Source organism: Pygoscelis adeliae, unplaced genomic scaffold (genome assembly GCF_000699105.1).
Source record: "Pygoscelis adeliae isolate BGI_AS28 unplaced genomic scaffold, ASM69910v1 Scaffold106, whole genome shotgun sequence".
In the NCBI taxonomy this organism is placed as follows: domain Eukaryota; kingdom Metazoa; phylum Chordata; class Aves; order Sphenisciformes; family Spheniscidae; genus Pygoscelis; species Pygoscelis adeliae.
In genome coordinates this window covers 3060614-3073895 of record NW_008824939.1, presented here as the reverse complement: position 1 = coordinate 3073895, position 13282 = coordinate 3060614, and the positions used below count along the sequence as shown (strand labels likewise).

The 13282-nt window shown below is 36.3% G+C and overlaps 1 protein-coding gene across 1 annotated transcript in view; it reads right to left on the bottom strand.

Annotated features, from left to right (window-relative positions):
- The window catches only part of XIRP2 (xin actin-binding repeat containing 2), a 61939-nt gene that overhangs the window by 19154 nt on the left and 29503 nt on the right, over nt 1-13282 (bottom strand). The window contains exons 4-5 of the mRNA XM_009325447.1: nt 6293-6446; nt 747-904 (exon numbers count right to left, since the gene is read on the bottom strand). Coding sequence (XP_009323722.1) covers nt 747-904; nt 6293-6446 — 312 coding nt within the window. The remainder of the gene's footprint in view (nt 1-746; nt 905-6292; nt 6447-13282) is intronic.

The following is a 13282-nucleotide window of genomic DNA, read 5'->3' as shown; positions in this document are numbered from 1 at the left end:
AAGACCCAATTTTCAGACATTCCTGACTGATAATGTGTGGTGAAGTGGTCTTGCTCTATTTTAATAGATTATAAATTCTGTTAGCCAAATACTTTATGTGCTACTTGGTATTAATATTAAACTTTGCTGTAAAATACTTAATCCCTATTGATAGACACGCAGAGAGATGAGTAAAACAAAATTAAAGTTTTTTTTCTAAATATTTTTTCATATAATGCCCATTTTTTAGTAGTTTTATTATAAAACAATACTCTTTCATACACCTTGACTCACAGAGCTGCTATTTTAGAATGTAGCAATTTTGAATTCTTTAGTTTGAACAGCAAGAGGTCTAAACTTAGTGTGCTTTTGAATATGATTTTATTATTTGGTAATATTTTTAGTAATGCAGAAACTGCTGGGTTTTGTCATTATGAGCTGAAAGAATAACTGTGTTGCTAATCTGTCTCAAGCCTATGGTCCTAATAAATGCAGTTCATGCAACAGTCAAATAAAAAGAACAGTCCTTCCAATGAATTAAAGAGAACTGTCCAAATGACCAAAGGTGTATAGCATGAAAAATCTCATTCAGTAGAGACAGAGACTGATGCATCAATACGTTTGCTAAGTAGATCTGGTAATTTAGGTTTCAAATTTTGATCCCCATAGTGGTCCATCAGTCAGCTTGTATAAATAAAGAATGCAGGATATGTCACTATGCAAAGCAAACACAGAGCTGAGAAGATAAGGAACCATTGATATCTTACATGAGCAAAGGAGTTGCTACTCTCTATCTCAGACACAGCAGCCTTGTACATAGCCATTCTTTCTTTCAAGGAGACAGTCTCCTGGAAATCCAGCGGTGTGTTATCAGCCCTGGGAGTGCTCCCTTTAGGTAGTCCTTTTATAAGTTTGCGAGAACCCACTGTAAGTACAAACAGACATCATATTTTCTAAGAAGGAAACAGGTACCTCTTTTCCAAATCTTGAAAGAAAAGCGGTAGTAGAAAGGAGCAGTATTATCAACTTTTTAGCAACTGTATCTTATTTTCTATTTAGAACTTACTGAGTACAGAAAAATTTAATTCAATGAAGTTTTTGAAACAGGGAAATTCCTTGGGGAAATAACAAAAAGCTTTTTTTTTTAAAAAAACATACAGTTTTAACAGCAAGCATAGTATGTTTTTCTTGATAGTGTTACATTTGCATTATTTTATACTGTAAAAATTCATTGTAAGTACTACAAATAACCAATTATAATTAGATATATTATGTTCTAATTAGCTTTATACATTATAGTATTCATTTGCTTAACAGAGAGTCCGTTCCGAGTTGATTGTAGATTTCAGTTGTTTACCGATATTGCATTAGAGTATGTTTTAGTCGGTTTAGAACTACTAAAACCTTATTGAAAATTATCTAAATTACTAACTACATTTTAACCTTATTTCAAGGTGTGAAGGTTATAGACTTATCTATAAGCATCTGCAATTCAGCCACAGTGAATGTTGAAACAACAGTTCAGAGTACTCCTGCAAGAGCAGCACTGAGTTACTAGCACTAGGAAGTTTTTTGTTGCTGCTTTCTACATTCATATGACTGTATTAGAAGAATTCCATATACCCAGAAAAGTGCCTTAAATTTAGCATAAAGATATTTTTCTTTCTTGTTTCAGACAAAGGGGGAAAAAAGTATGTTGTGAGCATCTCTCGTCTGTCATCAGAGGCAGAAGAGGTTTCATATAATCCCACAGGCTGGAAGTTCCTCTTTTCCTGCCAAGGTTTTTCTACAGTGCATGGAAAATTGGGTTGAATGACACTGGACTTCTGTAACCAGGACATTCCTTTCCTTTTTGGGAGGGGAGAGAATTTTAGGACTTCAAGAAGATATATTTTTATTAAAGCCACCAGAATCTAATTTTTTAATCATTGTGCTTGTGCTGCAGATATCAGAGCACCCTGATCTTCCCTAAATCCATCTATCCCTAAGTCCATCTATATTTCTCCTTGTCCTTGCATAACAGGACAGAATAAATCTGTTGCAACCTGCATTGCTTTTTTTCCAACAATTGTATTTTCTGAAATTACAGAAACAGGCTATATCTGAACCAAATTATCTCAAAGAAACCCACCAAAACCCACCCTGCTCCCGCACCCAAGCATGATTTATCTTGGAATTTCTCAAAGTTGAGGAAATTACTGACTGAAAAAAGGAGAGAAGAGGGCAGGAAGAAACAGTATAGCTATGTCCTCCTGTTCTATGTATTTAATTCAAGCCAGTAGCTACGCAAACTAAAACCTTAAAATCCATTTCTAAACAGGAAAGGAAAGTCAAAGAGGAAGCTTCAGATGTGTCCTTTCTGCTAGCCATTGGCAGTTTACTTGTATTTTTACATATTCTGGCACTGCTGACACCCTGTCTTCCTCATTCTGAGTGTTCTTTGTCACTCTGTTGCAGCACAGGGCTGGGTTTTTTTTTGAAATAACATACTTATGTTTACTGTGTTCAATTCATTTATGCTTTTTTCATCTCGCTGATGATGTGCAGACTCATTAAATTAAGCAAATCACCTCACTTGCCATAATTTTGCTAAGAAATGAGTAACTTACTCTTTGTACAGTGTTGGCTAGCTCATAATGTGCATATAAAGCACCAAGGACATACTGGAGTGCACTTACTTACCTTATCTACCATTCAGTGCAAACCAACACCGTTTACAGAACCGGTCTTCTCTTTGGAAAGAAAAAAGTTGTAAAAATCCTCTCCTAGGAATTTTGTTTTTGTCAATTTTTAAGACAAATTTCCCAGTCTCCTGAAATACACCACCCAGTGGGGACCAGCTCCACTGAATCCCTTCCTGGAGCAAGTAGAGGGGCACAACTCATTTTGGTTTATCCCCACATGCATAGGGTGGAACTTGGTGACTGTTTTTAGGGCCTGAGGTCTAGATAACATTTGCCAGAGCCAACTCCACGTTCTGGAAGCCTAACTGTAATACATATTGTTATACATATATGCGTTACACAAACATGTGCTCGGTCAATCACATTTCTTCTTACCTAAGTTGGTTCACTTTTGATTATTGTGTTGTTTTACTAAGGCAGTGGTTGAAAACACAAAAGATACAGGTAAAAAAATTCCCCATTTTCTTTTGAAGTACCCACTCTTTCTCTTTAATATTATGAAATGCAGCAACAAAAGAGGCTTTCAAAAAAGCTATCTGTTCACCTGGCACAGAACAGAGTGCCAGGGAAGGGGTATCCCGACAAACAGGGAAGAATTCCAAGGCACACCTGGCCTTTCTGCCCATTCACTGTAAAAGTGTTTAGCTGGCATAAGTGTTCAGGGTCCGGATATAGCAAGCAAATATAACAAGCAACTCTAATCTTCAGTAAAAATCAGACATAGATGCAGACATGTCTGGAAGAGTGGTCTCAGTGTAAACATACTGAGTTTCTTAGTATTGTTACCTGATCCTATTCATAACTTAGATGAGGAAAATTTTCTTTTTTTTATTATGCTTATCCCATGCAGTACCTTTGCATATTGCATATAATCATGATAGACAAAAGAATTGCTACAGTTCAAGAAAGAATAATAGCAGCATTAAGAATCAGAGAAAGTCAGCTGGAAGGAAAAAAAAAAAAGGTTTTCGGAGAAAGTAGAAATCAGGAGAGAGAGAAAATTGCTGTTCTTCAAGTAAGGAGTCTGTACATTGAACCAAATCTAACCAAAACGATGGGAAGATTGAAAGTATGCTTTGGCAACACAGAGGGATAGTCCACCATAGCCAACCAGTGTCAGTTCATTTTTAAAGGCAGATTGAATTATGTAACAGACTACTACCAACATGATATTTATAAGCCATTGCTTTAATTTTCAAGAGTGTTTAGGAGTTTAAAAACTTTGTTGGTATTGTTCTGATTCAACAAGGGATTCTTGGATTTTACCTAATCATAAACATGTGAATAATTTCATTAAGCTCAATGGGAATACTCATGTGCTTAAAGTTAGACGTGATTAAATTCCTTGCTGATTTGGGGCCAATGAATTTAATGGACTGTTTTAAAAAACATTTTAATAGATGCATATTATTAGCCACCTGGGGAATGAAGGTAATAGAAACTATTCTCTTGTTAGCTTTAAAACAGGAAACACCCTCTCTTTAGAAGGTAGTTGTTTTACAACGTGATGTAAAACTCTTTGGTGGTATGAGAAATTATATGATCTAAGCTTTTGCTCATTCATTTTGCTCATTTTGCTATAAGCTTTTGCTCATTCAAGAGAACTTAAAGGTGTAATATCTTCTGATTCTTTCAGGAATAAATGTGGGCTTGTGATGAAATAGTTTGTTAGAGGAGCCTTATGTTTACCAAGGTGAGGTATGCCAACAAAAAGCTGTTTGCCTTTGTCATATAAGACTTACACAATAGTATCTATTTCAGAGAATTTAATTCTTTTATTAATGATAAGTTACATCAATTCTATAAAGTAAAAAGAGCTTGACAAATTTTCCATGAATAATAGGACTGGAGAATTCTGGCTTTCTGCCATTTTTCCCAATGATATGACTACATTAGCTATCCCTTATGGGCTTCTCCAGGTTTTCACAATAGGTTGAAGAGCAGTGTGAGCATTGCCTTTATTGTTTTTCAGTGGAGAATATAGAACTTGTTGGTACTCAATCACAGAGCTTGCTGTAAATGTTGCTTGATACCTCTTCTAGGAAAATAAGATTTTGGCATAATTGAAACATTTAGCAAAAAGTTCCATAAGCACTTCAGTGGTTTGAGGGTATTGATCTTGCTGAAAAATTGAAGCAAGTTGACATATATTGTCATTGGTTATAGAAAACTCAAAACTCATAGTGATGGGAGAAATAATCTATGGAGCAGCATTATCTTATATTTTTCAGGACCTGAATATTTATTCAAGTGCAGAGTTGCAGATTTCAGTGCCTAACTTCAGCTATTAGAAGTTTAAGAGTTTTCACCAGTGCTTTCAAACACTAAATGAGTCTATAGGGAATTTACTTCTCATAAGACTGTCTGAATGCAAAATGGGGTATTATGGCTCTCACAGGAGCATAGAAAAACATTATCCCCTATGGGTCTGTCACATTTTTAGGAAAAACTTCATTTGTAAGAGGCATTAATTGCCGACTGTGCATTTTTACATAGTTCATATTCTTTGTTATTCCTGGTGGACCATAAAATGCTTCTGAAACATACTGTGCCCAATTTAGACTCAGAGGCAAAGTGGGTATGGAATGGAGGATTCTGTTCTCCTGTTAGAGAGGAAAAAGAAAGGCTTTGAACTAGGAGAGTCTAAAAGGAGAAGGGAAAAAAAAAAGGTCCTTACAACCGTATTATAAAAAAGATGATACCTGAAAAACTTGAGAAGATGTAGAGAAGAGCCACAAAAAAATACTCCCACATGGAGAACTGCAGTTGTATCTAGTTGATGGAAGAGAAGGTTGTGGAGCGATATAGTTGTAATGTATAATCCTCCTTCCAAGAAGAAATGAGCAGGTGTTAAAGATCTCTTTAATTTGGTAGGAAAAAAAGGAAAAAAAAGATAACCAATGGCTGAAAGTTAAACCTGATAAAAGATCAGGTATTTAGTTTGAACAATGAGCATAATAAACCTAGCAGCATTTGCTAGAAAAGGTCTTGCACACTGAAATTTCCTTTTTCCTGTGATCTGCTAGAGTCTGGAATTGCTGAACATACAGGCTAAACGTCTTCTGATGAAAAAAAGAGCAGAGTCAGTAATTGGCTGATACTGTGTAGACAGCTTGTTAATTTTATTGGCAGAGTGGACAAGTCTTTTTATGCTATTTATTTGGGTCATCTGCTGTTTTACATAAAGTCAAGTCCTAGACACTCAGAAATCAGTAAGTATTTTCTGTCAGAAAATTGTATCATCATCCATGTTTTTCCTCTGTTAAAACAAACCAAAACACAGATACATACACTCTTTGATACCATCAAGCAGTGGTCTCCAAAGTGGGATGTGCGCGCCCCAGGGGCTCTGCAAGACAGTCCATTGGGGTGCAGGAAGAAAATATTTTTTTGTAAATTAACACTTTGTAAAGTGTTTTTTTTTTTTTCATTTCATCCATCATCCTTCTTTAATATCTATTTCGGTGTAGTAGAGTAGTATATGTATACAATTTGTAGATAAATACATATACAAACATTGGGAGTGCATGCAGAAAAATGTTTTACTGATAGGGGTGCGCCATCAAAAAGATTTGGAGTCCACTGCCTTAGAGTAAAGCGAGACATCAGATCAACGTGGTAATGCTAACCTTCAGAGCTGTTGCTGTGACCATTTTCTGATGACATCTTTTCAAAGATTGCTCTCCCTCTTTTCACACTAGACTCCTTCAGAGAAATGACAGAATGGCTCCCAGGCTGACTCTTCGATGTTGATGAAAGTGAACTTCTCTCACTTTCTGTTTCCTGTCAGAAGACATCAAGAGGATGTGTGTTAAAAGCTATTGGTAGGAAACAGATGTGGGCTTTGAGGGGAAGAGAGCATATGAAGAGGCAGCAGGTTAGAAGGGGGTGCTATTTTGGGGCAAATGTTCTCCAGAATGCCATAGGGTAAATTTCTGTAGCACTGCAGGTTGCCGATTCATGTGTGCTGCCCAGTTTATAGTTCAACAGCCAGCGATGCTTGGCAGTTTTCTTTTGCCCTTTCTCGCACGTGGTTTCTTCCACTAGAGAAGAGTGGTGGTGGTGGTAAGGATCACAATAAAAGACACCAATTGCTCATTTAAACACTGTTTGTACATAGAAAAGTTGATGGAGGGAATTTTATTAATTTCATTTATTGGTATGTAAGAATATGTAAAAACAAGAAATGATGGCTCGGAGACCAGATGTACATGGGCGTTCGTATTTCAGAAATTTGATTTTTAATTCTGCTGTGACCTATCAACTGAATTTTGCTTATCACAATAGTGGGTCAATGTTCCATACAGATAGTTTACACAATATCATTTGTATCTCATCACCACACTGTGGCCTCAGACCTTCGAGGCAAAATGAGTAAACTATTGCTAAGCAAGACTTTAATGTGTCGAAGCTGGTGTTATGGGGTGCTTCTCCTTCCTTCCATGCAATACGCCACTCAGTATGGAGTTGGACACAACGGCTGTAAAATCTCAACTACAGCTCTTATATTAAGTAAATAACTGAAACAGCTGGAGTAGCAAAAGTATGCTTTTTTTTTGCAAGGGAATAACATGAAAGGTCCACTGCGTGTCCACTTCCTTTGTCCCTGTAAGAGGTGGCAATATCCAAAAAGAGAGTGGGTAGGTGGTTGGTCTGGTGACTGCATAAATCTCTCAAGCAACGTTTTGCAGAACTTATTTGCCAGAGCCCTTAATTGCTTAAATGGCATACGTTTTCAAAATGTGCTACCTTCATTAGACTACTTCCTTTTTATTGGTTGCAGACAGCTTTATTATTGTATACCAATTCAATGCTACCCTTGTATATGATCTCACTGAACTAACTCCTAACTGCTTTTAGATCTAGATATTATGCATGGTGTGTAAGAAGCAGCAAAATTTGACCCCGAATTGATTATCCTAGATTGGAGAGTATTTTCCAGTAACTATTTAAAAAAAGAAAAAGAAAAAAAAAGAAAATACTTCTTAATGCAACGCAACTTGATGAATCCTCAAATATAATTCTTACAAAGAAAATAATATAAAATAAATTGTAAAAGCCATTTTCACAGTAACGTATAATCAGTTATACATTCACCTTCAATTTTATGAGACTAACAGTGAACAAGCATTGGAAATATACTTTTAAAATGAGCGCATCATTAGCAATCAAGGACAATTGTGCTTCACCCATCTTTAATAAATTTACGCATTTCTCATAGCTGCTGATAGCTTTTATCTTAAATATGTGTTGTACTTTATTTCTTGACCTGTAGTCATTCTTTGCAAGAATGTTCCTTCCAGTACATGTACAATAGGTTATGTCTTGTGGAAACTCATAATTTTATAACAATCTGTCTACTTGTGTGAGATACGGTAGCTTTTGCTTGAGATTAGCTGGAAGATTTTTGCATGATGTGTCAGCATTGAAACAAATGACCAATTAGACCATAGAGGCTAAAGATGTTTTATTACCACGAGTATTGTAACGCCCTTTTTTTCAGAAAAAATGCCTATGGTATCACCAATCATCAGTTATCTTGATGCACCAGTCTCTCCCCACTCCCGCCCCTCCCCCAAAAGAGCACTGCTGCTACTGCTTATATGGAATTGAACTTGAAAGGTAATCTTGAATACAGTGGATAATTTTAGGAGATAGGCCGGGAGGTACAATCAACACACTGGAAAACCTAAACGTGGCTAGATTTAAAGGTGGTATAGGGGATCTTAACCAATACTGTGGGGTTTGTTACCTTTTATTTAGCAGGTTTACAGGAGATAATTGGTTTAAAACTAATTTGAATTATTCTGTAATTGCTTTCCTAGTTAGCAGCATATTTTCCTTGTCTATTATGGAAAGTATTTTTGGAGGGTAATAGCAAGAGAAAGATTTGTGAAGAAAGTAGCTGTCTTTCTGCTCCATGACACTTCCTTGTACCCTTCCTCACTAGTCTGTCGGATACTTTCAGGTTGTACATCCTACTCAGAAATGACACGGTGGCACAGTGCCAGTAAGATAAGCTCTGTGACCAGGCTGGGTTACAATGCAGGCATGACAGTGCAGCAGCACAGGTAGGATGGAGAGCTTAGCCAGAACGTAGGTGTGCTGAGAGGAATGAGATACTTGCGTGCCAAGGGTATCAGGAGACAGCAGGTGGCTGAAATGAATAGGCTGTTTTGTGTGGGAAGGGTTATGGCTTCAAACTGCTATTCATTTTGTTCCCCTTTTCAGAGTTGGTTATCAGTTACAATTACAGCCCAGTATTATGATATTTTGGTTTAAAACAGCTGAAGAGCTGACCATGATGTCTGAAATCTGGTATGGACGATCTGTGATGCAGAAATAGCTACACAGAAGAGAAATGAAGGATGGGGAGGAAGAGGAGAAATAAAAACAATGCAGCTGTGCATGTTGTTAGATCAGCCTGAACATGTCTGCCTCCTACTTCTCCACTTCTGCAACCAGCCAGCACCTGGCATAAATGAGAACAGCCTCAGGATCATGTTGCCACAGCATTGTGTGTGCTTTCAGTGGTCAACACCAGAGAATCACTTTAATGACGTTTTAACTTCTACAGTATTAGGACAAAATAGAAAACTCAAAATATACTGTGTTTTCAACTACCATTGGCATCTTTGAGAACAAAATCATCTAGTGTTTTTTTTTTTTATTCCTACTACATTTTTCTGTAGTAACTAGTAACAGCTAAAAAACTTCAGAATTTACTGTTTCTTATTCTTATTCTTGCAAGCTAGGGACCAATATAAATTTGATTTCCATTTTTCTTAACTCTATTAATTTTATTAACTTTTAGCATATTTCTATAATGTTTTTTCAAATTTTCATATCTGCAGTAGCAATTCCATTACTTATAAAATTTATATACGTTAGTATTTCAGACATTTATTTTAATAGGAATTTTTAAAAAAAATTAATGTATCTTTTTTGACCATTTTTAATATAAATTACAGGAATATTGGCCCTACTTAAGAGATTTTCATGTAAATTCTTTTATGGACAGATTTCTGAGATGTTGGCCACTATGGCAGACAGTATTTTCATTCAACTTATTTTCCTGTGTTCAGAAAAGCATATGTTTCAAATAAAACCAGAAATCTGGGATAATACTTACAAACTGTTTAGACGTAAAATATTACCATTTGTCTTTAGTGTTCGATTTTTCCACCTGCAAACATGTCTAAATCTCAGGTTTTGTTTTGTAGTAAGCATTATTCCCATTTTTCAAGACTGCAGTGAGTTTTTTATTTGGTATTTTTGTGATTTGGAGAGTTCAGTAAACAGTGTCAATTACAAAGTCTAGGAATACTCTTTTCAGTTTTATGCCACATTTGTCATCCTAGTCCTGTGAAGCATTTTGTTACAGGCGACTGAATGCAATTTACTGTAGCTTCATATTAAGTAGTTTGAGACTGGTGTTTATTGTTCCAAATCTCTTTGTTAATTTGTCTTTTGATTTCTATGTACTGCTGCCTGTAATAATGTACCCAGAAAAGAATAACTGTATTTTCCTCTATAATTACACAGACATTTTGGGGGACTGCTAATACATTTGTCCACAAAATATACCTACACGGTAGTGGATCTAATTTTAAATACATTAATTCTCTTTTAGTTTTTTCTAATTAAGTTCCCCTTATTTTCACAGTTAGTTTTAGCTTTTACCACAGTGTTCCACAGTAATCCATATTCTTTAAATCCCTGATATGGTGAATCACTATATAGGTGAATGGTCCATTTAATGGTCTCTGTGAGGATGATGCTGTTCTGATATACAGTGATGATGGTCTGCAGCAGAGCAACTGCATGCTTAGCACTGTGCAGAACTTTTTGCTCTAAACAAACCAATTCTATGACCATGTGCATTCTCTTGTTCCTCCCTTTCAGTGTCACAGTGCCCCCCACATGACAGTCTCCAGCTGCCCTAGCCCCATTGTGCAAACAGCATCCCTGTCTTAGTGGGGCTTCTGAAGCATGACTTTCTTGCACTATTGCTCCAGCTGAAGTATTAGAGCTCAGATTTATTCTCAGAAAATTATATTTCCTACTGTGAAAAAGTTATTGGAAGGTGTTACGATTACCTAAAATTCCTTTTAATCGGGATAAATTTAATTTGCATACTGTTCTATTGGGGTATCTACCCAGATAACCTAATATCAGTGAATGGCAAAGACATCTGCTTAATAAGGATAGAATTAACATAAATGCCACTTATCGAAAAAGCACCGAGGTAGTGCCAAGAGGTGCTTAATTAGAGGCTAATATATGCAACTCTTGCAAAAGTTGCCAAATGAAAACTAAAAGAAGAAGAATTTTTTTTTTTCTTTCTGACTAATGCAGGGATCAATTCATGTCAAGCTTTTGTAACTGTATGTGTGTTCTCGGTGAGAGCACGTATTCAATTGGGACATAGACTGTCGTGTGGAGCACCCTGTTTAACAGCATTTATTCCACTTTTTGCTGGACATAATTTGTTGAAATCTGTCTACATTTAACTTTCTATTGTGTAATTACTTCAGTTTTACGTACTGGCTCTGATATTTTATTCTATTTTTGAATGGGCTTCTCAGAAAAAGGTGACACAAGAAGCTATTTTTACGTTCTGATCTCATACCCTAGACATGATGAAAAGAAAAAAGCACTCGAGTGCCAAATTTCAAGGAATATGCAGGCATTACATTTAGAAATGCCAATGATAAAGATTCCAATTTCAGTGGCCTACTGAGTGACTATGCTTCATTTAGATAGTGGATTTTCCACTTGCTATCCAGTCCTGCACTAATCTAAAAGTCAGTAAGCCAGAACACATAAACTTTTAAATAGAGGAAAACTATTTACCAAATTACTACTACCTTTTCTGCATACATTGAACTACCTTGGATTGGAAGAGGAATTTGCAGTCAATATATTAAATAGATTGCCAAAAGCTACTATTAACGTTCAAAGTATTTAATGTTTTTTTTAAAGGACCTCTTTAAGTGTATTCAAAAAATGCACTCATCCCCATCCCATCATGTCTTTACTTTTGTTACATGTGCTACCTAAAGGAAAGCTAGCTACCACCTAACTTTCATTTTATTTATGGTCTCCACTAAAAGAATGCATGTGTAAGAAATGAAAAAGAGGGGTAGAAGGAATAGGCCCAAAGAGAAAGGGTAAAAGCATAGGTTGAAGGGAAAAGAATAGATCCATAAATGGATGATGAGGTAGGAAACGAGTGGAGCAGTAGGATAAGTGTTTATAAATCAAATCTGTTGCTTTCAAAATAGTTACATAAAATCTTGATCCATCAATGCATTTTATCGTGATTGTAACTTTAAATACTTGAGGGTTGCTATTCAAATAATTGTTCTCAATAGCAATTCAAGTTATACTTAATGTCTAAGCGCTTTGCTGGACTGGTTCCTAACATTTAGTGTTGCCTACAAAAAGCTGGCATCTCAAATTCCAATTCAAAACAAGAGACTGCTTCACTGGAGAGTACACAGGAATGATTTGAGGTTAATTCTAGTGCTGAAAGAGCTGATAATATCTCCTGTGAATCACTCAATCTCAGTGAAATATAAAAAAATAAGAGATAAAGCAACATAGTCCTGCCCTGCCTGGAAAAAGCCTTTGGAAATGCCAGTGTGAGACAAGTCTGTTTCTGATATATTTCTCGTTTGTAATTAAAAATAGGATGGAAATCCATTCTGGTGCAATTTAGAAGCAGGGAGTGCATGGAATCATGTTTACCATCTGCTGGAATGCTGATGGCATTATTAAGATTGATGACAAACCCCCAAAAGTGACTATTACAGAGGAGTGCTAATAACACCTGCTGCATAAACTCTATGAAGCCAGTAAGTAAACTGTTGAGACAAAGCCATGGTTCTCGGTTGATTCTCTGCAATGCACCACTTCACTAAGACAGAATTTCTCAAGAGGCTTTAAAAAAAACCCTATGGCTGCCTGGAACCTGCTCATTTATTTTATCCCCAGACCAGCTCCAGAGATGCTTATCCTTTTCAGCTGTTGCAGTTAGTTTTAAAATAAGACAGTATTTTCATTTGGAGGAAGGGTATGAAATAACTCTGCTGTATACACAGAACAGAGGCCCTGAAAAGAGCTTCTTGTCAGCCTGAGGAAAAAGAAGATCTATTTGCAGAATTGCCATCTTAGAATGGGGCTCTACACTAAGAAAAAACATTGAGGGGTAAATTCTGCCTTGAAATGCCTATAGATTTCACTCTTAATTACCAAAACTCCCACTAATTTGCCATTTATCACCGAGGCAAAATTGGTGCAGGGGCCCTGGTCTTACTACTTAAAAAGCAATGGCCTAATTCTTTGAGCTAAAAAGGGAAATTCTTTTAATTGTTAACAGTGTTTGGCATACATTAAATTATTATGCTGTTCAGACTCAGTCCCATGGAAAGACTATCCGTTATATGCAGCTCATTGCATTATGTTGATTTGAAATGTCATAGCAGTTTTCACAGTACGATAATGAATATTTGTGCTAAATCAGCAACTGGACAATGGATTAAATAGACACCTATAGGACATACAGTAGCTACAGAAACTTCCCTTCCTAAACCAATACTCTGCAATGGTCCATC